Source organism: Symphalangus syndactylus, chromosome 3 (genome assembly GCF_028878055.3).
Source record: "Symphalangus syndactylus isolate Jambi chromosome 3, NHGRI_mSymSyn1-v2.1_pri, whole genome shotgun sequence".
NCBI classification, from domain to species: Eukaryota; Metazoa; Chordata; class Mammalia; order Primates; family Hylobatidae; genus Symphalangus; species Symphalangus syndactylus.
Window position 1 is genome coordinate 121,933,447 of NC_072425.2, and position 27,432 is coordinate 121,960,878.

A 27,432-nucleotide genomic window follows, 5' to 3' on the forward strand; every position below is an offset into this window, starting at 1 on the left:
GAATGGCATGCTTCCTTTAGAGAATCGAAGTTGACTTATAGAGTCAATAAAAGCCCCTTGGGGAATCTGGCCTCATACCTTGTTTACACAGAGTCCTTGTACAAGTTTCTTGATCTCTGGTAAGTAAAGAATATCACTGTCTAACAGGTTCAAGAGCTCCAATTTATCTTGGGACCTTGAGAGGAGAGGAATTTACCCAACACATAGGTATTTGAGTGTACGAACGCATGGCTGGGCTGGGCTCTTGAAAAGTCTTATCTGAGATTCCTCATGGAACACAGTTCCATCAAAGCCAATTTAAACAAAAAACAGCCTAACTGAAAAATAATTATTCTTGTTGCACCTTATGCAAATAATCAGGTCAAGTACAGAAAGACTAAAGCTTATTTTTGTAAACAAATTATTTCTGTCATAATTTGTTCTTAATAAAAATGAGTCTGGAAAGAGAAAAAATATGCTTCGAAAGAAAACATATAATATACCTGTTGTTAGCTGTCCTTGAGTTGTTTTTTTTTTTTTTTTTCTGTGGTTTGGAATAAATCCTAAATTCTTTGTAGATTAGAAGTCCCCAAACTAGTGCTTTCAAATCTTTGCTTTTAAAATTGAGAATTTTACTCCTCATCCTAAGATTTGTTATTTACCTTACAGGAGGCTGTTCACATAAATACTGTAATAAAACTACAGAGAAGAGTACTAATGTTTTTGCACTGGCTTCCTAGTATCCTTGCCCTTTGCTTCAACGCTGAACTAGTCTTATGACTTGGTTTTGGCTAACATAATGCAGTAGAAGGATCCGGTGCAATTCCCAGCTCAGGCTTTACAAAGCCTGGTGCTCTTCTTCCTCGTGGACACCTGAACCTAAATGAGGTTGAGCCTGAGCTACATTGCTGGCTAATAAGACACATCATGTGGAAAAGAGCCCAGTTGCCCCAGCCAAGGTCATTCTAGACCAGCCATGTGCTTTCCAAACATATGAGAGATCCCAGCCTTTCGGTAAAGATGCCTACCCCATGCACAGGTGATCTCAGATACATGGATAATCTCAGCAGAGTCAAGACCGACCTAGCTAACTGGTAACCTTGTGAACAATAATAAATGCTTATTGTGTTAAACTACTGAGGTTTTGGGTGTTTTGATACCCAGAAATAAATAACTGGCAGACACATATTTACCTATACCTTTTTTCCTTACAGCACCAGTATCATATTATTATATTACCAACAATTTGCTCCATTTGTTTAATTTTTGCTTCACAACATAGGACAAAACCTTTAAAAATCCAACACATTAAAATTCAATACTATCTGATTTTTAGAAATCTATAAATTATTAAAAGTGTCGATTCAATATAATTTTAAGTGTTTTGTCAAAGTAATACATTCATGAGACAGTCCATACATAATACAGAAAAGAATGCAATAAAAATCATATTTCCCAGTACAACTCTCCCCACCTTTAGTCCCACATACTAGATGTAATTTCCTTCAATTATTTTTGTTTTGTTTTGTTTGGCAGTAACATTTGGAATTCTCAATAATGACTATTATAGCTCTGTGTTTCCTGAAATATAGAACATAAACAATGCCATTGACTACCTCATATGAAAAATGAGATGCAGCTCACTTACATAGCCACATATCTAGTCTATTCTACCTAATATTTGATGATGTCATGATGTTCAAACTTTTTATTGATTAATTGTGAAACAATAAATATTTAACCCTAATTTCTTCTTTCATCAATGTTGCTCAGTAGCTAAAATTTTCTCTGTGTAAGTTGATTAATGTTGCCCTCATACCTTCTCACTTTCAATTATGTCATTATATTTTTGCAATTTTTATCGTAGCAAAATGTCATAACAAAATTACAAGCTTAACAATTTTAAATGTACAGCCAAATAGTATTAAATACATTCATAATTTTGCACAACAATCACCCATCTACCTCCAGAATTCTTTCTATCTTGTAAATCTGAAACTTTATAACCATTTAACGACTCTTCATTTTCTCCTGCCCTAGCACCTGGCAATCACCATTCTACTTTCTATCTCTGTGAATCTGATAATCTAGGTACCTCATATAAGTGCGATCATATTGTATTTTTGTGTGTGTGAATGGCTTATTTTACCTGGCATAATGTCCTCAAAGTTCCTCTACATTTTAGCATATGTCAGAACTTCCCTCCTTTCTATGCTAAATTATATTTTATTATACCTATATACGATATTTTACTTATCCATTTTTCAGTCCATGGAAACTTTTGTTGCTTCCACATTTTAGATATCATGAACAATGTTGCCATGAACATGGGTGTATAAATGTATCTTTGAGACCCTGCTTTCAATTATTTTAGGGATGTACCGAAAGGTGGAGTTTCTGGATCCTATGATAATTCTGGCTTTAATTTTGTGAGGAACTTCCATACTGTTTTCCACAGTGGTGCCATTTGACATTCTCACCAACAGAGCACAGGGTTCCGATTGTTCTACATCCCTGCAAACACTTGTTATTTTCTGTTTGTTTGTATGTTTTGATGGGAGTCATTCTAATGGGTATGAGGTGGTATCTTATACTTTTAAACACCATCTTCTTTCATCCTATTGTTGACGGTAAGTCACAGCCAGTTGTTTTCATCAGCCAAATATAGATGTTACATGAGCCATAGAACTTGAAAATCCAGTTAGCTTCTTCCACTTCATTTCCACTCGTCCACCATTTTCATTGAAATTATATTGTCTATTAGAGAATCTATGAAGATACAGTTCATACAATCTAAAAAGATACAGTCTTTACTTTTATCGAAATACCAAATGTTGAATATGCAAGCTATACTGGTAAAGGTGCTCTTTGATGTTGACAGAGGAGAGCTGGGCTGCCTGTGGTTTCCTGCAGAAGAGACAAAGGACAGAAGGTCAAGATGGTTACCCCTCACTGCCTTCATCCCATCCTTCATTATGATTCTTCTTCCATCTTCTGCCATATGGTTTTGCCATTTCCCTTGCCTTCCATCTGTGACCTCTGTGTCTATTGAGCAAAAAGTACTCAGGAATATATTTGTAAAACCTAAGTTAAATTATGTCACTTCTCTTTTCCAAAGCACTGGTAGGGTTTCCTATCTACTCAGATAATATTTTTTTAAAGATTTACCACGTGATGTTCAAGCACATTGTGATGAGGCTTCTCACTGTTTCTCCTAATTTGTCTCTGTCATTTCCCTCACTTGCATTCTCTTTTGGTCACACTATCTCATTGTAGTTCTTTTTAAACATGTTCAGCATATTTCTGTCACAGGGCATTTGCACTTGTATTCTGTGCCAGAACACCTCTTGTGCATAAGAACCACATGATTCACTCTCCAACTCTGTCCATTCTTTATTCCAATTTCATTATTTCAAGGAAGGTTTTCCTGAATAAAATACCTATAGTTGAGCATGTATTTTCTACAGTCCAATAACTGTGACTGAATGTCACTAATGAGACAGCCAAGTAAAAAGGGCTCCCTGGCAGAACCTCCTACCAGCCTGTGCACTGGGAAGAATGTGCACTGCGGTGGAGCCTTGGGAAGTTCATGCCATTTGCAGCAGGGAGAAGCCTGGCCCCTCCTCTTCCTGGGTGGTACCTGGTATTCAATCTGCGAGGCAGGAAGGGCATTAGCAGGACTCTGGCTCTGTGAAGGGTCGGTTTCCCATTTTTTTCCTTTTCACACAATAAACCCTGCCCTCCTCACCTTTCAGATTGACTATGAGTCTAATTTCTCATGGTCATGTGACGAGGACCCCATCTTTAGCTGAACTAAGGAGAAAGTCAACAACAGGAATGTGATACATGCACTCAGAGGACCAAAGCCTTGCTTTCCCCATAGTTAGCTCCTGTGTTTACTCTGTTTTGTTCAAGATCTGATGCAATGTTTGGTAACTAAGTGTGGCAGGTGGGAGAGAAACAGAGAGAGAGACAGAGAGATAGTGTATGAGAGATAAATGAATATAATTAATAATGGTAATATTTGTACATTACTATTTTAATAATTACTAACCTAGGACTTTCATTGTGTATTACATTTTGCTGCAATTTTCCTTACTCCTTGATTGATTATATAGTTGGGGGAAACTAAATGCCTATAAGTAGAATAAAAAAGAGGAAATAAATACTCACCAGACTATAGCAATAAAGAACACTAACTTGACCATACAAGCAGTCAGCTGTCATTGGTCATTGAACTTCACCACCAATATAGCGCTTTCATTTATTTCACCCTCCAACAACTCTCAATACTTACATTTTCAGTTGCCAGGAAAGAGGTAGAAATCTCTTGTCAAGGATGCTCGTTCTATGGTGGGCATCTGGGCTTTAGCCTTTGGAACTTCAAATGATTTCTGTACCTAAAAGAAAAAACAGCATATGAGATATGAGGGATTTTGGATTCTCAGAAAGCATCTTACACCATGAACCAGGAAATGCCTGAATGAAGAGAGCTTCCAGGGTTGATAGCACCAAGCCCATGGATATCCCAACTCCTTAACACTGCTACTCTACCTCTTAGAATTGACACCCCATGTCAGACTGTACACTTTACATCAACATAAACACTGCATGCCTAGTCAAGGTTTTTCAACCTCCATTTTCTCTATTTTCCATTTTTGACCTACATATGTGGAAATCAATTAAATATCCCTTGGGATATGCCTATGAGAACTGGATATGGAAGACTTAGTACTTTCAACCCCTACCAACGCTGATTCTTCAATTTAAGGAGAATTAAATCCCAGAATCTTGCTTTAAGGCCTGAACACTGAACAACTTTCATGCCCACACAACCATGCTGACCTCTGAAATCTTATGCATGGACTGATCAATGAGATCCTGCTTACCGTAAATCCAGTATTTCCAGTCTTTTTCCACGAATACCCTCAAAAGTACAATGTCTAATTCCTAATCATCCAAAAGGACTTAACTTCCCAGTTCTCTATTCACAGAAACCCCATCTCAATTTATGGTACAATCTTCTTTAAACACCAGTGGTATATCTTCCTTTTCGCACAAGAATTTTACTGTTCTCTACAATTTTTAATTTAGAAACAACCACAATTTCCTGTGTTAATACCAATCCTATTTTCCCTTAAAAAGAGAAGGAACATTTATCTATTCAATTAGGCATTTATTTATTCAATATATATTAATTGAATGTCTGCTGTATGTCAGGCATATTGAGCTGCTGAGCAAATCCCCGCCATCCTGAAGTTTGCATGTTAGTGAGTAAATACAGGTAAAAAACAGACACATAAATAAACTATTAATATATGCTTAATGGGAGGACGTAAGAACTGTGGAGAAAATAAAGTAGGAAGAATGGGGAATAAGGAATGTCCCAAGCTGGGCAAGGAGTAGTGAACCTTCCCTTCTGCCCTTTCCCATGGAAAGAGTGATTTCTTTTTTATTCCCTCTTACGTGCCTTTATGAATTCTACCACAATCTGTAATTACACATATTTTTGTTAACCCATATTTCCAGTATCCATATGTCTCACAAAAGTGTGAGTCCTAGGTAGTCTTAAGCCATGTAAGCCTCATTTACCCCCTTGTCATCAAGATGAAGCCCCTCACCTCCATCCAGTTTTTATTCATTTAGTAAATTAATCAAAATTATTTCAAAATATTTTCTATTCTCTGAATTTTAATAACTTATAACCCAAAACAGGAAGCTTATAGCTGATATTATTTTGTTTTACTTTGCTCTTCTTCTGGGATATATTGACATTTTCTTTCTCTAAACCAGATTTTAAACACCTGAATGACAGAAATCAGGTGCCATACTACTTTTGCTTGCCTGAAAAAGTGTGTCATTTTTATTCGATTAGTGAATAATGATAAATTCATTCTGAGCAAATAAATAAATGACTAGAAAAGGAAATGGAAGTTTACCTTCTGAAATATTTCCATTAGGTGGCAGCAGCAAGAATATTTCTGGAAGCATGTGATGAGTTCCGTGATGAAGATGGAGCCCCTTGTGCGGTCTCTCCAGGACACGTTATCTATGATGATACAAACTGGTATGCCTTGGGCTACAACTTTCACTATGTTTTTGTTTATATTTTTGTTTTTGCATAGCTTAGGAATTTACTTGATAGATTTATGGAAATCCCTTATAACCTAACATTTACTTAGGTTTCACACAGAGGAAACAGAAAAGCTGGCAATGATTGAACAAAAAAGACAGCTTGTAAGCATTACAAGAGATTGAATAGTGATTGTATTTTGATTCTTGGAACTGACTTTTTATTATGGACCTCATGTTCACTCACTTTGCTTAGAAGAGGGGACTTGAGAAAAAACCGGAATTGTTCCACTTTACAAAGGAAAGAATAGAAGCTCAGAAGGATGAATAAACTTTTAGGTTCAGTGAGGAAGCAACAAAAAATTGCCGTCGGGCTCCAAGATTGTTTACAGATTGCACCATGATGTCTTTCACCATATAATAAACAAAGTAGATGAACACATCCAAAGTTTCAGTTATAGAAGATTAAAATATCATAGACAAATACTGTATAATATGGTGTCAATAGTAAATAATACTGTCTTATATACTTAAAAATTTGCAAGGAGAGTAGATCTTATGTAAATTATCCTTATCACACCCTTGCAGAATGATGATAATAATAAATAGAGAGCTGGAGGAATCTTTTGGAGGAGAGATGTTTACAGCATAGATTTGGGTGATGATTTTAGGGGTGTGTACTAATCTCCAAACTTATTGAGTTGCATATATTAAATATGTACAGTTTTCATATGTCAGTTATGCCTCCATAAAGTGGTTTAAAAATAAGACTTGAAAATTTACAACTTGGAAAGAGTAAAATATAAAGCTCTTTAGGATGATTAACTTGAGGTGAAATGCCAACCACTGTTTCCTATAATTAGACCTAATTAGCCCCACCCTAACGTTTCTTACTTTTTTTAAAGGGCATTCACATTTTTATCTGGACACTTAATAACATTGCTCTTTGTAGGATCAAGTGGGATATATGTAGAAGAGGGCTTGAAGTTGATCATTTGGAAAGACAGCCAGTACTGGGATCCATAAAACTTCTATTCAAAATGTTAAATGGATTTACTAAAAAAACAGAATCCATCATTTATGTTTACATGATGTGTGGTGAATGGGGTTCCTTGTATTGTATTGCTTTAATATTTGGTATGCCTTTGACTGTAAAGTGTAGCACTTATAATAAAAGTACAATTTTTTAAAATGTGTGTGTGGGAGGGGGAAGGAATCTGTTCTCACAGCACACGTAAGATCATGCAAAATATATAGAGAGCACACACCATTCTCTCAGCTCATTGTTGCATAGGGCCTATCTTGATTTCACAGAATCATTCAAAGGTGACCTCAGCACCCCCAAATTTTTGACTGTTACTAAAAGACACATACGTGGTGTTGAAGAACAGAAAGCAATGAAGTCCTTCTCCACGTGGATCTTGCAAACAGAATCTGCCTCCAGGTTCTCAGATGAGTGTGAAGAGATGACTGCCAAGGATGCTGGAGAGTCTCTGACCCAGAGTTCCCCATGTTTTTCTGTAGAGACATCAACTTTCCTTTTTTTTTATGTTACTTTAAGTTTCAGAATAGAAATGCAGAACGTGTAGGTTTGTTACATAATTATACGTGTACCATTGTGGTTTGCTGCACCTGTGAACCTATCATATAGGTTTTAAGCCCACATGCATTAAGTATTTGTCTTAAGGCTCTCCTTCCCCTTGTCCCGCACCCCCCGACTGGCCCCGGTGTGTGATGTTCCCCTCCCTGTGTCCATGTATTCTCATTGTTCAACCCTCACTTATAAGTGAGAACATGTGGTGTTTGGTTTTCTGTTCCTGTGTTAATTTGCTGAGGATGATAGCTTCCAGCTTCATTCATGTCCCTGCAAAGGACATGATCTCATTCCTTTTTAGGGCTAGACAGTATTCCATGGGATATATGTACCACATTTTCTTTGTCCAGTCTATCATTGATGGGCATTTGTGTTGGATCAAGAGACATCAACTTTTTATACACTGATGTGCCTCACTTAGCATAGCTATCACAATTGCCCACCTTGTTATTTTTCAGTGTTCTTTCTAACTAATTTCATACATACATACAGACCTACACACATGCAAACACACACACACATTTTGCTTTGTCTCTAGTGTCATTCAACAATGTGTAAATTAATAGTGAATTTATCATGCCATTACCAGTTTTCAGTTAAATTATTGCCGCTTTCTTAAAAAAACAAAACAAAACATACATCCCAATAGTCATGAGGTAATTGGAAGTCAAGAATAAAAAGAGGGAGAGAGAAGATTGGCTTAAATCCCCTCAAGTTTCCTTAACTCCCTACTCATTTTCCCTTCAATAATTATGAATAAATAGGGTGTTTGTATCACATAATAACTTCAGTTTCAAGGGCAAATTCTTCAGAAACCACATCATGTCAACATGTCTGTAAATCATTTACAAATCAAGCTATCATGTAAATTATTCCATTTCAAAGTTTGAATATTTCTGTTTAACTTTGATTTAGGGATTTGATGATCTCCTTCACTACTTACCGTGGATAAAATTGTACAGAAATTTCTCCACTGATGAGACAATTTCTCATTATATCACCCCCTTAGGTAGAGTTTCTTCGTAATTCAATGTACTTTATTTGCACTGGATGGGGTCTAACATTGTTTCCCCTAAATATAAACCAAACGTCACAATCCTGTGCATACACCTTCAAAACCGTTAGATGTTCAGCCTCAGCACTCACCACCTCTGCAGGCCTGGACAATGATGACCTTGGGTTTGTCCTTTAGACTGACGCAGTTGCGGCTGTTGAATATCTGGAAGATGGTGTCATAAAGCAGCACATCAGGTTTTTTCTTTTTATGCGCAGTTCCGCAGATTCCCTCTAGGATGCCATGAGACATGAGTACCAAGAACGTGCTGTCGGAAGACTTGTGCTCTGGTCTGGCAGCAAATGCCCTCAGCGCTGACTCCATATCCTATAAAAGAGCAATGTCTAATTTCAGTCAGAGAAGCATCGCAATTAATAGGACCTCCTAGATTTACCATGAGCGAAACAAGAAACATATGTAACATCTGGGTCGTGGTGCTAGCTGTTTTATGTTTTTTTTTTGTTTTTTTTTCCTTTGTAATGGGGCTGTGGGTTCCTACTTTTTCTCCCTGCTGACACCATACACTGTCTTCTTAATATATTGTATATTTTTATATGTTACTTATATTACTTTTTTTTATCTCAATCTTTTCTCTCCTTTCCTAACAAGAGTCATGTGTTATAAACGCATCACACCACTGTCCTTGTAAAACCCAACATATGTTGCTTAGAATAAAATCAATCTTCTGGCCTGACCATACTCATCCTTACACTATGTCTGTTCTGCTTCAATCTCTAGTCACACTGATCTTCTCTTGTGCCTCACATGTGCCAGTTTCATTTTCAGCTCAGCTCTTTCACAGGTAGCTCCCCCTACTTGGAAGGCGTTGCATTCGCATCTTCCCAGAGCCATCCCATTCCTTCTGGTAGTGCCATCCAACTCCTGTGTTCTCTCCCCACAGAGGCCCGCACAGAAACATCGCACCCCATCCAACATTCTCTCTCATGTTTCCTTTTTGCTTACTTTGGATTCTCTTGTTATTCTTATGTAGACACATACACACACTCATTCTCTGAAATTGTCCGGTTTTGCTTATATTGTGAGATTTTACCTCCACTCTAACCTAGATCCTTGTAAATTTGAAACTTCTTGTATCATATACAGACTTATCCACAGTATCGAGAAAAGCTCTTGGCTCCAAAGTTTGGATTTAATATTTGTTTTAAGAGTGCACTCCTGGGCCGGGTGTGGTGGCTCACGCCTGTAATTCCAGCACTTTGGGAGGCCAAGGCGGGCAGATCGCGAGGTCAGGAGATCGAGACCATCTTGGCTAACAAGGTGAAACCCCATCTCTGTTAAAAATACAGAAAATCAGCCGGGCGTGGTGGCACGCTCCTGTAGCCCCAGCTACTCGGTAGGCTGAGGCAGGAGAATCGTTTGTGGGAGGTGGATGTTGCAGTGAGCCGAGATCACGCCACTGCACTCCAGCCTGGGCAACAGAGTGAGACTTGGTCTCAGAAAAAATAAAAATAAAAAAAGAGTGCACTCCTGCCTAAAACACATTACTCTGTGATTTTGTGTGGAATCTTGGGGCTACATCCCAATCACCTGATCTTATTGGAACTCAATAACAATTGTGAAAATACATGCCAATCATATTTTGTCTAGTTTTATGGAGCTGAGGGTATTTGAGGCTCAAAAGAGACACGGATTTATGTATTCAATAATTTCATTTGCTAGTGCATGTGCGCATGTACACACACACACACACACACACACATGAACCCAGAGGTGGTTAAACCTTGTTGAACTTCTATAAAGCTAACTAATTATTAGAAGAATATGTGTTGCCTATGGATGGGTGTGAGATGGCTTAGGGGTTCTTACCCTGGCTGTGAGATTCTTTTTGTCAACCACAGTGTAGCCCAGGCCCTGAAGCAGCCCTTTCATCCCCAGGATGTCAAAGTGAGCCCCATTCCTTGCAGGCAGATGATCAAACTTTGTATTGCATATGATGAGAGCCAGGCGTCTGCGGTCCTCTCTCTTTTTTATTGGATAGATCTGCAGGAGATGGAGATGAAGCAACTTTGATTACCCGAGTCTCTTTTCAACCTCCATATGCCTCACAATTTTGCTTTTTTAAGACCTCATGCAGCTGCCCCCTTCCCTAACCTGTATCAGAAGACACTGCCTTCCTGTCTCTCAAGAGCCCAGAGCAAGAACCAGGACATATCTGGAATGATTATTCAACCTCCTTGTCTCTCTAGAGCCCAGATCAAGAACTGGGACGTATCTGGAATGATCACTCAAGAATCTTGAGGAAACTAGAATAATTCCTACTCCCTTCCTTCTCCTTTTTCTTCTCCACCTACTCAAACATTTCTTATATTCAGGTTCAAACCAAATTTCATATAAACCAAGAGGTGTTGTCATCGGCTGCAGTAAAAATAAATATAGCAAATTTTATTTGCCTTCCGTATTATGATTATTTTGGTACTTTTTCTAAACATAAACTTACAGTGATTTTCAAGATTTAATTATACTTTTCAAATATATTTTATGTCTAGGCTTTTCAACTGAGTACAAACAATTACTACTCAGCCATGTTATCTTATAAACATTTTATTTTGTGGCTATATCTGAAATTGTAATAAATCCCAAATAGATACAAAAATCAATAAATAATAAAAAAGAGGAAGCTACATTTTATCATGGATTGAATGAGCATAGGTATCTGTTTGAAGCCATATGAACCCTTGCCTGCTGAAAGCATCTGTCATAAAGGTTACCACTGTCACCACCCCCTCATCATTTAGTGCTTTAAGTATTTGTGCATTTATGGCTGGCACTGTGGTTCCCACCTGTAATCCCAGTGCTTTGGGAGGCCAAGGCTGTGGATCTCATGAAGATACGATTTGGAGAACAGACTGGGCAACATAGGAAGACTATATCTCTACAAAAATTTAAAAAAAAATCAGCCTGGCAAGGTAGTTGCTGTAGTCCTAACTCCGTGGGAGGCTGAGGCTGGAGAATCTCTCGAGCCCATGTGTTCAAGATAGCAGTCAGCTATGATCACACCATGGCACTCCAGGCTGGGCAACAGAGCAAGACCCCATTTTTAAAAGTGTGCATTTAATGAAAGCAATTGTTTCTCTCTTTTTCCCCATTTCATACAGAGAGCACAGCACCTCATCATGTTTTTTTTTACACAGTCTCAGGAATTCTTCATGAGGACAAAGTTTGAGTGTATTTGTAGATTCTGCTGACTCAGGTGGTCCAGCCTCGATTTGCAGAAGAGCTGTGGGATATCACAAAATATAAATTATAGTTTCTTCCTCTGTGACCCAATTTATCACCTAAGAATTTTGAGAGAGAGAGAGAGAGAGAGAGAGAAATCCTAGGAAAAAGACTTCTTTGTAGGTAGGGGTTGTAGCTGTAGCTAATTTCCGGCTTAAGGAAATGTATTGTGAGAATTCCCTGATAGAGAAAGCAGACTCCCACAACCCTACCAAGAAGAAAATGCAACTATAGATTCCAATTATTCTGGAGAAAAAATCTTGATGATTTAAAGTTAAATTTGGCTTTTCTATATTCAGAAAACTGTTTGATTTTCCAGTGGTTTTACACTAGGGTACTCATTCATTTATTTGGACTTTCTGCTGTGTCTGGGCAAGAGTGCGCTAAATAAATACTTGTCAGAGTGCTATTTGAAATACAATGTGAGTTCCATGTGCAATATTAAATTTTCTAACATCACATTTACAAAAGGTAAAAATAATTGTAATAATATATTTATGTAACATAATATATTCAAAATATTATTATTTCAACATGTTTCACTAGCCACAAGTTATGTCTGGTGGCTACAAACGTGGATGGGACAACATCTCATTTTGAATTGATAGTCCCCTCCTAGTTCACACCACATACAGATACATGTATACAACAAACGCTTAATAGAATATTGAATTCTGTACCATCCTGGTATTTTTTAAGCAACTTTTATGTGAATTAATAATTATTCTAGAAGAAATAGGCTTCAGTTATCTTCCAACAAATTGTGAAATCACCTATTTATGAATAAAGGTTGTCTAGTGACAACACAGTCCACAATAGTACTGTGTCCAAGGTCAAAGGGACAAATATTTGTATGAGATTCTGACATAACTCTGGACATCTTGTCTCTAAACTGCTGGACATCCAACACTGTCCAACTCATATTTTATAATGTGAGGAAATAATATATCTGTTTTGGATAAGTTTGCTTCTGAGTAATTCTGATCTATCCCCTTGTGAAATGTAATATTGATCTCTTTTGACCGATATTGTGCAAAAAACTGGGAGATTATTGAGCCCTCCTTCTGGAAAAGAAAAAGGAATTTACGTATACAAATTCGAAGAAGAATTTAGTAAGATCTAATAACAAGATTTCTTTTCATGAAAGAAATAGACAAGCATACTTTTATGTTTGGTTACGTGACTCAACCAAGACATAGGAACGATGAGTAAAGTAATATTATTCTGTATAAAATTTATATTGTTTTTTAATATTTCATGTATTTTTTATATTTCAATCATTTGTTTCTGTTCATTTTTAATAATATTTTAAAGTAAATGTCTTGGTAAAGTGTATGATAAAAGCCTGAGTTCTGGGAATGCAATAAGTTCTAAGTGTGTAAGGAAACCACACCTTCTAAGCATCTCTTTTTTCATAGATTAAACAGTGACAGATGCTTTTTCTTCTCATTTCAGAAAACTCTGCCAATGTGAAGACATCCAGGGTCCTGGGATATTCCTGGTCTGAGGGTATGTTTTCCTGTTTAAAGGTTTGGAGAACTTCCAACTTAACAGCCATCTCCTAATCACTTTTATGTGTCTGTGTGTAGAACAGGTGTTTTCCAGTAAAATTAGAAATTAGACAGAAATTCTATCTTATATCCAGTAGTAGAATTAGTATAAAAATATTATTTTATTACAAAATAATAAATATTATAGTGCAGTCAGCTTCCAAAGAGAGTTTTTATTAGCCTGGCAGTGCAACAAGAAGTAATGTGGAAATCAGGAGTTTGGATAAAAATTTCAATTTGAGTCTTATCTGTTATCTAATGAAACAGGAATCTCTCAGGAATCTGCTCAGGAATCTATTTACATTGACACACCAAGAAAGGGAGTGGTGGAGTGGTACGGGATCAGAAAAGCAATTTCCCACAGCACGTAGGGACTTATGTGGTTATCTCCTGACTAAATCAGATCATCAGTATATAGTGTGTATATGTGTGTGTGTGTGTGTAAACAGTTTGTTAAATAACAAACGAATAGCTAGGATTCTTCTTATCCTGCTATCCTGCATTCCAGGTTCCAATGCTCTGCTGGAAACCCTCAGAATTATAACCATATCCAAAGGCCTAGCCAAGGCCTGTGCCACTTCTTATAGCCCAGCCCACCCAGCTTCCTGGTCTGCTGGGCCAGTGTACTCAAAGTGTTCTGGGATCGATCATTCTGGAGAATACAAATGCAGATAGAGTGCAGGGAGCCACTGGACCCCTCCTGCAGGGATCTGCAGCTGCCTCCTTCTGCCACAGCCTCTGCTGATCAGATAGGCTATTTCAGTTTGGAGTTTAGTGCTCATCATATATGATATCTGGGATTGCTAAAATCATTTTGAAGCCCTTATTGCTACAAATATGATTCCTATTTGTTGCATTATCTCTGATTTTTAAAAACCGCTATTTTTTCCTCATGCCATTCCAGGTTTGAGGAAAAAGAAAATACTTGCAAAAGACCAGTTTAAATACTAATAAGAATGCATCCTTGCCTAAAATCTTGGACAACTATACTAGCATGTGGTTTCTGTTGAGGGGAAACTTTCCCCATAGAGAAGGGGAGTTTATTTTGCATAGTGAGGTTTGAACAATTTATGTTACTTTATGTTCAAGATCGTATATGATTATTGGTAAGCTGTAGTAGTTCAGGGCTGAAGATTTCAGTTTAAAGTCTATGGCAAATTGAGTCCTTCCCTGGAAAATATGGATCTGAGAACATTTAGGCTCTAATAATACTGATAATTCAATCTGTGTCAAAAGTTTTGAAATGTTATAAAATTTAAACATTTTATAGTAGTTCCCTGATCATAATTTTGTAACTCACAGAAATGAGTAAGCACTGGAAAATTCTAATTTGTAGCGCCCAAATAATAATTAAGAAAGCACTCTTTATTGCATGCATATACTTCATTTGTTTATTCATCACACATTAATTAGGTATCTGCTATGTGCCAGGATCTCCATTAATTACTGTTATTAATTGGTGAAGAAACCAGTTACATTCTGGTAGCAGAAACTTGGTGCATGTTACTTCTTTTTACTGAAGCGGAAAAGGGTTAACAGTGGAGCACATTTATTCTGGAAAACAAAGTGTTTAATTTTAACTGTATTCATTTTGTGATGCCAGTGAAACACTGGAGAGAATTGTTTTATATGCCGCTACAGCTAAATGAATCTGGAACTCAGATGAGAGAGTTCTGAATGAGAGCTGGTATCTTGGAAGTTGTTGGCATGTGGTGACCGGCATTTCAATGTTTCTAGCTGTAGACAGTCTTGTGAGAAAGTACTGGAATTGCCCACATTTCACAGGTGGTAAGACTGATGACTAGGGAGAATGGAAGGTCAAGAAACTTGCATGAACTGCATAGTTCACATGTGACAGAATCTAAGTTTAGGTTTAGGTATCTCCTACTAAAAAATCTCTCTTATTAACTATTTCTGTGCACAGTCTAAACACAAGGACACAGCTTTTTGGCTAATTGGAAATTTGATTCCATCCCATAAAAGGCAAGATGGTCTCTAACAGGACGGTGACATGTTTACTGAAAATGAGAGTTTAGAAATGAAAGTGTAGGTGGATCACAGATAACACTGCATGGGCCTTGGAGTTGAATATATTCTGGAAAATTTAACGTATTTATTGTGTTAGATGCAGCCTTACGTTTTACACTGGTGATGTTTTGGTCCATATTGAGAAGTGTTTGGGTAAACATTTGATGAGCCACGCGATTCTTTCGCACAGAGTCTACCAAGATCAGGGCCTTGTCTTCAATTTTGGCATCATAATATTTTTTCTTTTCCTCTTCCTTCAATGTCAGAACATCATGTTTTGCCAAATAATTAAAAACACCATGAAGAACATCTTTGCCCAGGTATTCCAACATCTTAACTTTTTTTTTTTTTTTGTGGTTGTCTTCTGTGAGAAATAGAAAGACTCCTTTAACTATGGGCACAGTTTAAAGAGTTCTGCCTTCACCTGAGACATAACTCTGTAACATGAAATTCATCTAAAAATACATTCTATTTTACCATGTCCCCAACGAATAACACACATCTTTTTTTGCAACTGCAGAATTCTCTCACCTATCAAATTCATACCAGACTGTGCTTAGCAATTCATTTCCTCTTAAATTTGTTTTTATAGCTTTTCTTCTTCCTTCTGTGGCATTGGGAATAATGCTAACTTCCTGGTCACCTGCTATTTTCGTATTTCTCTTTCTCTTGCTCACAGCTCATGATGATGATAATTTACCTGAAATGCACACTCCCAGGACAGTCCATGCTCTTGTCTAGACTGTAAATACTACTAGACTATACAATCTTGCCTCTTTGCTGTATTTAGTTTCCTTGAGGAAAGCACTATATCTTTGAATTTGCATTTTTAGCACACATCCTATACCCACATCTTTGTGCTCATTAACATCTTTGTGCTCAAAATGCTTAAAAGTAGTTAGCATGCTTGCTAAATACATGACTTAATGAACAAATGAATGACTGCATCCAGAGTCCTAATTTTTTAGCATCTTTTCCTCAATCAAAATTTGAAATTGAAAATAATATGACAACTAATCTAGCATGGTGAATTTATGTGACATCAGGTTAATCACTACACCTTAGCATAACTTGAATTTTTATTGGAAAATATAGATATCAAAGTGATAAATTTTTGTGCCTGGCCCTCTTCTAATTACTGCCAGTCATTGGTACAGCAACCTGTTGCATTCTGGTGGGAGAAATTTGATATATATTAGTTTCTTTTACTAAAATGGAAAGGGGTTAAAGTTGGAACAAATTTGTTTAGAAGAAAAAGTGTTTAATTTTTAGGTAATATTAGTTTAATAAAGCCAATGAAACACTGGAGCAGAATTGTTGAAAATGCATCTAGAGCTAAATGAGTCTGGAGCTCAGAGGAGAGAGTTCTGGATGACAGCTAATACCTTGGGAGTTATTGGCATGTTGATGCCTGCCAACACAATGTTTCTAACCTTCCACAGTCTTATGAGAAAGTACTGAAATTGTCCCCATTTCATAGATGGGAAGATTGATGATTGGGGAGCAAGAGAGGTTAAGATACATGCAGGAAGCCACATAGATTATTAATAACAGAATCTAGGTTTAGATTTGAGTATGTCTTACTACAAGCCTCTACTATTAATTATTTCCATGCACAATCTGAACCCAAAGACTCAGCCTTTTAGCCAATTGGAAACTGGATCCCACCCGACAAAAGACAAGGTAGTCCCTGAAAGAAAAATTATAGGTTTGGTGAAAATGATAGTTTCATAAAGGAAGGAGGATGGGGGATCACAGATGTCACTGCATGGGTCTTAGAATTGAACAGGTTCTAAAAAATTGGAAATATCCGTTGTAAAATATCCAGTCTTACTTTTTACACTGGTCGACTTTTGATCTGTATTAGGTAGGGTCTGGATAGATGTTTGTCCAGCCACGTTGTTCTTTAGCGTGTGGTTTATCACCAAGTTATTCAATCCACTCTGAAGGACACATTTGAACAGAGCTTCAAAATTCTTACGCCTTTTTTTTTTGCAGCTGTCTTCTGTCAGAAATATAAAGACTCCTTCAACAATGGGCACAGCTTAAAGAGTTTTGCCCTTGCTTTAGACAAAGCTCTGTAATGTGAAACACCCTTGAAAATACATTCTGTCTTACCATGTCTTCAACAAATACTCATTATTTCTTTGTACCCATAGCATTCTGTGACCCATCAAATTCCTACCAGGCTGTGTTTAACAATTCATTGTCACTTAAGTTTGTTTTTTATAGCTTGTCTTTTTCCTTTCTGCAGCATTGGGCCCAGTGCTAAATTCCTGGTCATCCATTGTATTCAGATTTCTCTTTCTCTTGCTCAAAGCTCACGATGATCTACCTGAAATGTGTGCACCCAGGACAGTCCATTCTCTTGTCTAGACTGTAAATTATTCCTACTAGACTGCAAGATCTTTCCTTTTCTCTGTATTTAGCTTCCTTAGTGAAATAACTATATCTTTGAATTTGCATTTTTTAACACACAGGCTATACCCAATTGTGCTAATTAACAGTTTTCTGCTCAAAATGCTCAAAAGTGCTTAATCTGCTTGCTGAATACATAAGTAAACATGCAACTTAATCGTTAAGTGGATAAATGCATCTAGATACCTAATTCTTTAGCACCTTTTCTCGAACCAAAATTTAGAATTGAAAATATTTAACAAATATTATGGTAGATTAATATGGCACTGAGTTAATGTATTACTCATTGGTATAATTCAAATTTTTACCAGGAAACATATATATACATATATATACACACATATATACATATATATACACACATACACATATATGTCAAAGTAATAAATCATTTATTTCAATACAAGTGATATGATTTAAGCAGGTTGTATGTGGAAAAGCCAGATATCTCCTCTCTTCTCAGTTAACTCTAAGAAAGATCGTTATCTAGTTCATCTAGATATAAGGATAGCTTTCACACAAAATACATTTTCTAAAGAAAACATTGCAGGACATTGAATAAAATTTTGGCCCAGAAGCACCAGACTCATTTTCCAGGCTATCTTGAGTTCATATGCCAATAATGAACCAACCATTATTAGAAAGACACATGGAAGTTACAAAACAGGAGAAAAAGTTACCCAATAGCATTTAATAAACGTAACATCTCCTATGTATTTTTTGTGATCAAAAAATGAATTCATATAAAGCAATGACAATCATCATCATTATATAATATGAGTAATTATCATGATTATTATTAACAATATCGGTAATTCTCATTATTATAATGATTTAATAAATCAGTAATTATCATTATTATTATACTCATAATAAATCAGTAATTATCATTATTATACTGATATAAGAAATCAGTACTTATGATTATTATATCATATCAGTAATTCTCATTATTATTTATAAATCTCTTTTCTAAGTGCTTTACAAATAGTAGTATAATGGACCCTCACAATAAACCAGTAGAATATTTATTATTTTATCAATTTTATAAGTCATTTAAATAATAGCTTGCCCTAAATCACATGAATTAGGGTTCAAATACTATTTTTACATCACATTCCATAGAGTTAACCATGACAGGCTTTCGGTGATAATAGTAATATATGTTGAACCCCCGTGAGGTCAAGTGCTTTACTGAAATTTCACAAAAACTCCATGCAAAATGTATATCAACCTCTTTTATATGGAAAAGGAAACATATACAGATAAGTTGCTTAAGAAATTGAGTGTAACCCCGTGAAAAGAAAACAAAGTATATAGTAACTCCAGAGCAGGAATAGAAGTACAAGTGTTCAGAATCCAGAGCCCCAACTCTTAAGTCATCAAGCTACATTACATGACAGTTGATGAAGCGCTTCTTAAGAGAACACAGATAAGATGCTTAAGGAACTCAGAAAAGATGATAAAATTCCAGGAGGAGAGTTTACAGAGGCTTCTTAGGAGACAAGACAAAAACGTTGGTTTTAAATGCATTGTAGATGTTGGAACAGAGAATGTGAAGATTTGCAAAGAGTACACAGATTAGTTTATGGAATGTCTACTCTGCCTGGGTTTGAAGTTCTATTTAACTTATTTGCATGCTTAGTAAACGAATATAGTATTGACTGAATGAATATGTGGAGAAATATGAAAAGCAATTAACCCAAAGAGGTTTACAACACAATAAATGCCACATATGACAAACACATAGCTAACATCATATTCAATGGTGAAAAGATAAAAGCTTTTCTTGAAAGATTAGAAAGAGGACAAACACACCCACTTTCATCACTTCTATTTTAGAAATCCTAACCAGAGGAATTAGACAACAGAAAGAATTAAAGGCATCAAAATAGGAGAGGAAGAAGTTAATGTGTCCTTTTTATGAATGACATGATCTTACATATATTAAGAAAACCCTAAAGGCTCCACGAAAAATCTATTACAACTAATACACAAATGCAGTAAAGTTGAAGGATACAAAAACAACATGCAAAAATTTGTATCATTTTTATAATAACAACAAACTAAAAAATTGGATGATAAAAATCTCATTTATAATGGTTATAAAAAATTTCATGAAATAATAAGGAATAAATGTAACCAAAAAGTTAAAGACGTATATACTCATACCTATAAAACATTGACAGAAGAAACTGAGTGAGATTCACAAAACTCAAAAGATATCCCGTGTTCATGAATTGGAAAATATTACATTATTATGTATGTACTACCCAAGAAATCTATGAATTCAATACAATTCCTATTAAACCTCCAATGACATTTTTTACAGAAATAGGAAAATCAACCTTAAAATTCATAAGGAATTATGAAAAAATTTAAATAGCCAAAGCATTCTTGAGTAAAGAACAAAACTGGAGGCAGCGCACAACCTGACTTTAAAACATACTGCAAAGTTATAATAATCAAACATAGTACTGGCATAAAAACAAACACAGAGAACAATGGAATAGAACAAAAAGGCCAGAAATAAACCCAATTATTTACAGTAAATTTATTTTTTACAAAGATCAAGAACACACAATAGGCTAAGGACATTTTCTTCGATAAATGATGTTGGGAAAATTAAATATCCAAGAGCAAAAGAATGAAATCGGGCCCTTATCTACCACCATATACAAAAATCAACTCAAAATGGATTAAAAACATAAGCCTAATAACTGAAACTATGAAACTACTACACGAAAACATGGGAAAGCTTAATGACATTGGTATAGACAATGATTTTTTGATATAACACTAAAAACATGGGAAAAGAAAGTAAAATTAAGATATGAGATTTCATCAAACTAAAAAGCTTTTGCAAAGCCAAGGGAACAACAGTGTGAAGAGATAACCCACAGAATAGGAGTAAATATTTGAATCCATATATCTGATAAGATATTAATATTCAAAATATATAAGAAACACAATTCAATAGGAAGAAAACAAATATTACAAAATGACCCAAGGACCAAAATAGGCATTTTTCAAAGGAAGATGCATAAATGGACAACAGGTACATAAAAAATGCTCAACATCTCTGTTCACCAGGGAGATTAAAACCACAATGAGATAATGCCTCACACCTGTTAGAATGATTAGACTGGATATTATAAAAAAAAGATAACTAGTGTTGTAAAGGATGTAGAGAAAAAGGAACTCTAGTATACTGTTGGTGAAAACATAAATTAGTACAGTCATAATGAAAAACAATAGGAAGCTCCTCACAAGGTTAAAAATTAAAATGAATTAAAAATGTTAAAAATGATGTAGCAATCCAAATATTTAGTATATATTTTAAACATTAAGTCAGTGTGTTGAAAAGACATATACACTTCCATTGTGATTGCAGCATTATTCACAATAGGCAAGATATAAAATCAACCTAAGTATCTGTAGATGGATGAATGGATGGAGAAAATATCGTAATGCAGCAGTATTCAGCTTTAGAAAAAAGAAAGAAATCCTGTCATTTGTGACAACACTGATGAACATGGATAACATTATATTAAATAAAATAAGCCAAGCTGGGCACCAAAAATCAAATACTATATGATCTCACTGATGTGTAGACTCTAAAAAAGTTAAACTCATAAAAGCAGAGGGTAGAATGCTGGTGATTAGGAGGAGGCAGGAAGTTTGGGGAGATGTTGATCAAAGGAAACGACATTTCAATTAGATAGCAGAAATAAATTTAAGAAATCTATTGCACCACATAGTGACTATATTCAATGATGTATTCTTGAAAATTGTTTGACAGTGTAAATTTTAAGTGCTGTAATCACAAAAAAAGATAAGCATATGAGGTAATGCATATGTTATTTAGCTCTTTAGGCATTCTACAATATATATTTCAAACATCATTTTGTACATAAGTATATAAAATATTTATTTGCCAATTAAATAAAATAATTTTTATAAAAAACAATTCAAGACGTTTGGCTTGAGAGCCTCTTTTCATAATCTATAAATTCTCATAGCATAAATTATAAGTTTATAATAGTAAATAAATGACTCAAATTTATGGATCAGCCCAGATGTGGATCCCGTATGGAAACCCATACCTCCAACAATCAGGCGTCACTTAAAATAATCCCACAACCTCATTCAATTGAACTTTTAAAATTGAACTGCTAATTTTCTTCTATTTCCATCCTTCATTTCCTGCTCCATATAGTAAAAAATAACACCTAACTTCCAAGTTCAGGAAGGCAGCAAAACCTGATGTTATTAAACTTCTTCTGCCTTCTGTATGTCTTATTCCCCAGCTCAATTCACACGCATTGATTTTATTTACTAAACATTTTCAGAATCTAACCACTACTCTTAATTCTAATTGTTCATTACTTCTATTCAGGCCAACACCCTTTCTTTCTTAATTACGCCAAGAACCTTATAAACCTTCTTTTTGTCCCTTCTATTCTCTTCTTCACAATGAAGAGTGTCCCGATATCTAGATTTGACCACGAAACCTCTCAGCTTATTCTAACCTAGGCCTTCTCATTCAGCCTCATCTTTGGATACTTTCCCCACCTTGCTCATTACAATTAAAATATTCTGCTCTTCATTTAATGTCTAGTCCAGTCTCCCACCTTCTCCTTGCTTCCTGTTCTCCTATACTTTCTGTTTATTCTCCAAGTCTAAGACCAGATGGCATTTTTTTTTTTCAGGCAATCTTCTGATTCTCTGAGGGGAGACAATGTCAGAGGTACTTGCCCCTAGGGCACCTTGTTTCTCTTTAGGTAGCATGCTCTTTTACCTTTAATTGTGATTTCCAGCCTACTTCTCAGCATCCACCATTAGATTTTATGCTCTGTAAGGACAGGTGGCCATAAACTAGGCCTGCACTACTTCTGGCATTCAAGGGAAGTCTAATAATTATCTACTGAATCACTAGTTGAGTGAATGTAGAAACAAATGAATAAATTTTAGGTATGGCCCAACTCTTGAAGAATATTTAATAAAAGGTAAGTAAGTTTGATTTTATTTAATAGACAATAAGCACACACTGGAAGTTTCAAGCAGAAGGAAGACATATTCATTCTGGAAAATTTGGTGAGCAAAAGTTTGTGAAAAATACTCTGCTAGTGGTGAGGGTACCATTTGGAGGAAATATTTTTACACGTTGAAGCTTACAGTCAAGTGGAAAGATAGATATGCAAATAAGTCAAATAAAAAACATTATAAGAATTTAAATAATGAGCAGATGCTCAAAAAAAAGCATGAGCACACTGTGTCTCAGGTAGAAGACAGCTGTCCAGAGAAGGGAGGGCTTGGCACTGAGACCTGAAAGACTAGGAGAAATTTGCCCCTTGGACAAGTGAGGGCTGGTGCGCTAACAGAGAGCAGTGTGGGAAGAAACACAAAGATTTTAGGGTGTCTAAAGTAATTAGGAAGCTGGGCTAGCTGGGCTTTAGAAAGTATTGAAGTGTGCAGCCAGGACTGAAGTGGGCGTGATCAGAGATAGGGCCACCATTTGAAGATGTTTGTTTGCAGAAAATTGACAGAACGTTAGAGTGTCGAGTTTAACAGTCAGGCCAAACTAGATTCACTCTTCTCAACAGACATTAGACCAAAAGAAAACTTCGTAGTCCTTTTCCAGACATCTTCCTCAACTATAAAATGGCAATAATAGCACAAACTTAACTGACTGGTTTTAAATATTCAGTCAGAGAGAGTGCAAGAGATACCGATCTCACAGTATTATTTTTAAAAAACAGTTTTTATTGATTATTTTTTGTTATTTTAATAATCACTGAATTGAAGATGCAGTGATAATGAAAATGAATGGAATAATTTAGAGGCCAAATTCATCGAGAGCAGTTTTAGTCCTAGGCAAAGTGATGAGATGTTCTTACACATTTTATATAGGGTACTGTTTTTCACTAGTTTTATTTAACAAAGTCCAACTACACATGGTTGTTTATAATTATTGACCCACTTAACTTGTTTTTGATTAGCGCCCTTCAGTTTCTCCTATCTATTATCTAATGATTCTCCTGACTCCAGTCTATGACTGGTAAAGTCAGCCTGCCCAGCCAAAGAGGTAGCCATGGCTATGAATTTGACTTACTCCTCCCTGGCCAAATGCTTTTTAGTATCATAAAATAGACAAAAAATTTTTTAAAGGCAAGCAATTCCAGCATTTTAGGAGTGTCAGTTAAATGTTGTGAGGTGAGACGTAAACCTGGAGATAATTAAGCTACTGGGAGAATCAAAGGAATAAAGAAACTCAACAGCAAGGAAGTACAAATGAAGTAAAATACAGTAAATATTTGTTTTTTTTTTCTTATGAATGTAAAAATCATGCCTTAGAGTGATTTAATGGAAAAATGAATAAGTATTATTTTGAAAGACAGAAACACCTATCTGAAAGTTTAGATATTTTAAAAAAGGCAATAGGGAGCCAATGTATGTTGCTGAGTAAGAAAATTACATTAATAGATCCCTAGCATGTGAGAGGTGACAGTTAACTAACTGACCACCTTTGCTAATAATGCTAACCTGCAGAAGAACCTGTGCCAGGCTAGCTTCGTAAGAATTGTCTGCAGATCTTTAAAGGTTAATAAATGTCTACAGTCTGTTAAAGATTGAGCTATTCATGGTTGAGAAGGCAGTGGTAATCTGATTTTTAATATGTCTTCAGATTCTTCATATATGTTATAAAGTTTAGAAAGCACTGATCTATTCCGGTTTCTTCCTTTTTCCAATGAGGAGAATGAAGCCAAAGAAGCAATATGACCTGCTGGAATACGAGCTGCTTAAGTAGCCCAGGACTCCAACTTATAGGCTTTTTTAGCTTCTGTGTATAAGACAGTTGGCCTGAAAGTAGTGTGCAGTATGGACTGAAGGGTTAAGTTTTTGGGAGTGGGAAGCCAGTTAAAAGTCTATGATAGCAATCTAAGATATATTACATTATAATAGTCAGTACCAGGACTACATAGAAAGGTGGAAAAATTCAATCATTTTAAACAGACCAATAAGATAATTCTAGATAAGAGATGACAACACGTTGAGAACACAGAGGCTCTCAGATCTGATTGTGGGGAGAAGGTTCATAGTCCGGAGGATTAATTTGGAATCAAGAGGAAGCAGAGAAGATTTCAGAGTGCATTTAGAAATTTCCGGAGTTTTATCACACAAATAACTTACTCTGTCTTTCCTTACTCTCTCTTTGATTACCAGAAGCTGAAAGAAAGGAATTAACCTTTTTCTGGCTTCTAGAGAACATACTCTCCTTCAGTGTCTCTAACACAGGGTCTCATGGTTCAAACTACATACCACCAATAAGAGAAAGATTCAGCATGCACACTACTGGTTGATTTCCCTTTTGGTATTTCTGCCTGTCACATAGCAATAAATCAAGATTTTTCTAAGACCTGAGTCCCAAGCTGCTAGTCAGAAAAGGGCCCCAGACTCACCAGCCATAGCTAACAGCCTCTCTGTCTTCGTACACCACTGGAAAGTGCCTCAGACACAGAAATAAAAGACACCAGGTATTTCCTTATTGCAGGGAGTGGGGACAAGTGATTACAGATTATGAAGTCGCTTCTGGGAACCTCTAGTTTCATCAGTGGGAAGTGCCCTGTAGTCAGCAAATTGGCTTTCTAATCTTGAACTCTAGATTCTTCCCTGGGGAAAAAAAAATGTAAATGACAAAACATTGTTTTGTGGGTTGAAACCTCAGCCTGGTTTTCTTTTTCCTTTTCTCTCTCTATAGCCCCACGTCTTCTTCTATTCATCCTTCTCTTCTGATCTGTCAGTTTTTCTACCTCTGCTCATCTAGAAACACATGTCCTGAATGAGTAAAATCTAACTAGTTTCCTTGCAACTTCCCATAAGAATTAACCAAATATTTTGTATATCTTGGGTTTATTTATTTTTCCTTTCAATTTTTATTTGAGTTTCAGGGGTACATATGCAGGTTTGTTACAAGAGTATATTAGGTGATGCAGAGGTTTGTGGTACAATTTAACGTATCACCTAGGTAGTGAGAATAGCACCCAGTACATAGTTTTTCAGCTCTTGCCCTCTTCCTTCACTCCTCCCTCTAGTAGTTCCCTGTGTCTGTTATTCCCATCTTTATGTCCATGTGTACACAATATTTAGCTAGAACTTACAAATGAGATTATGTGATATTTGCTTTTCTGTTTCTGCATTAATTTGCTTAGAATAATGGCCTCCAGTTGCATCCATGTTGCTGCAAAGGGCAGGGTTTCATTTTTATGGCTGTGTAACATTCCATAGTAGGTGTGTACCACATTTCTTAAAATCCAATCCACCATTGATGGACACCTGGGTTGATTCTATTATTTTGGCTATGGTGAATAGTGCTGTGACAAACATTTGAAAGCACATGTGTTTTTGATAGAACAGTACATTTTCCTTTGAGGATTCAGTCAGTAATGGGATGCTTGGACAAATGATAGTTCTTTTTTTAGTTCTTTGGTAAATCTCCAAACTGCTTTTCACAAAGATGGATGCATCACATTACCGGACTTCAAGCTATGCTAGAAGTCTGCAGTAACCACAACAGCAAGGTATTGGTACAAAAAAACAGACACATAGCCCAATGGAACAGAATAGAGAACCCCAAAATAAAGCCACACACCTAAAACCAACTGATACTCAACAAAGTCAACAACAACAGCAAAAAGAAACATGGAAAGGATTGTTTATTCAATAAATGTTATTTCTTGTTTAAACTATGCTGAGGAATCATGATGGAGTCTTCTCCTCCCCATCTCCCTGTCGTCTTACCCTTTGATTGGAGACAGTTCTGAAGGAAACTTCTTATCTACTTCCTGGAATGCTGTTCTTCAACTGACTAAAACTGCTTTAACAGTTAATTTTTACTTAGGGTGGCAATTCACTTCTGCTTTTTGATATTCTCTGAGCAAAGACTGATCACAGATGTAGTCTCAGGTTGAAGTAGAATATGCCTGATAGTACAGAAGAGATATGCCCAGAGAAACAGTTAATAAAAGGCAAAAAAAAAAAAAAAAAGACGGTAATGTGTTCAACTATGAAGGTTTTTAAAAAGTCAGAAATTAACTCTCATTTAATATGTTTAATGTTAGAAAAAAACTCATATTTGCAAGTAAGGGGTAGTTCTTCGAATCCTCCCTAAATCTTAACATCCCTGAGTGAATGATTTCACCCCAAACTCGTTTTCTCTGCACCATGCCAGGACTTCATTGTGCACACCATGCATCCTAGAGTTTCTTCAGGGTGTCATGTACCATCTGCCAAGCGCTTAATTTTGGATGGCTGTCTCATCTTTTCAAGAAGTCTGTGAACTACTGAGGGTGTAGGGTTGATTCAAAACTTACTTTCTTTGTCTTAAATATTTTTGCAAAGGGTAGGAACATGCAGGTTCTGTTCATGGATTTGTCAGTAGTAAACTGTGGGATTTGGGAAAAGTTCCTTATCACACTACACTGTCACTGTCATAACTA

General features: G+C 36.1%; 1 protein-coding gene across 1 annotated transcript; it reads right to left on the reverse strand.

Moving 5' to 3' along the window:
- Positions 1–1,227: 1,227 nt before the first annotated feature.
- Positions 1,228–25,656, reverse strand: CASP5 (caspase 5). The gene is made up of 10 exons (XM_055272936.2): positions 25,396–25,656; positions 17,349–17,519; positions 15,624–15,878; positions 11,828–11,937; positions 10,527–10,700; positions 8,792–9,026; positions 7,426–7,569; positions 5,919–6,028; positions 4,277–4,379; positions 1,228–2,886 (listed from the first exon to the last, which is right to left on the reverse strand). The coding sequence occupies exons 1-9, from the start codon at positions 25,400–25,402 to the stop codon at positions 4,281–4,283; spliced, it is 1,305 nt and encodes a 434-aa protein (XP_055128911.1). The 5' UTR covers positions 25,403–25,656; the 3' UTR covers positions 1,228–2,886; positions 4,277–4,280.
- Between the last annotated feature and the right edge of the window lie 1,776 nt (positions 25,657–27,432).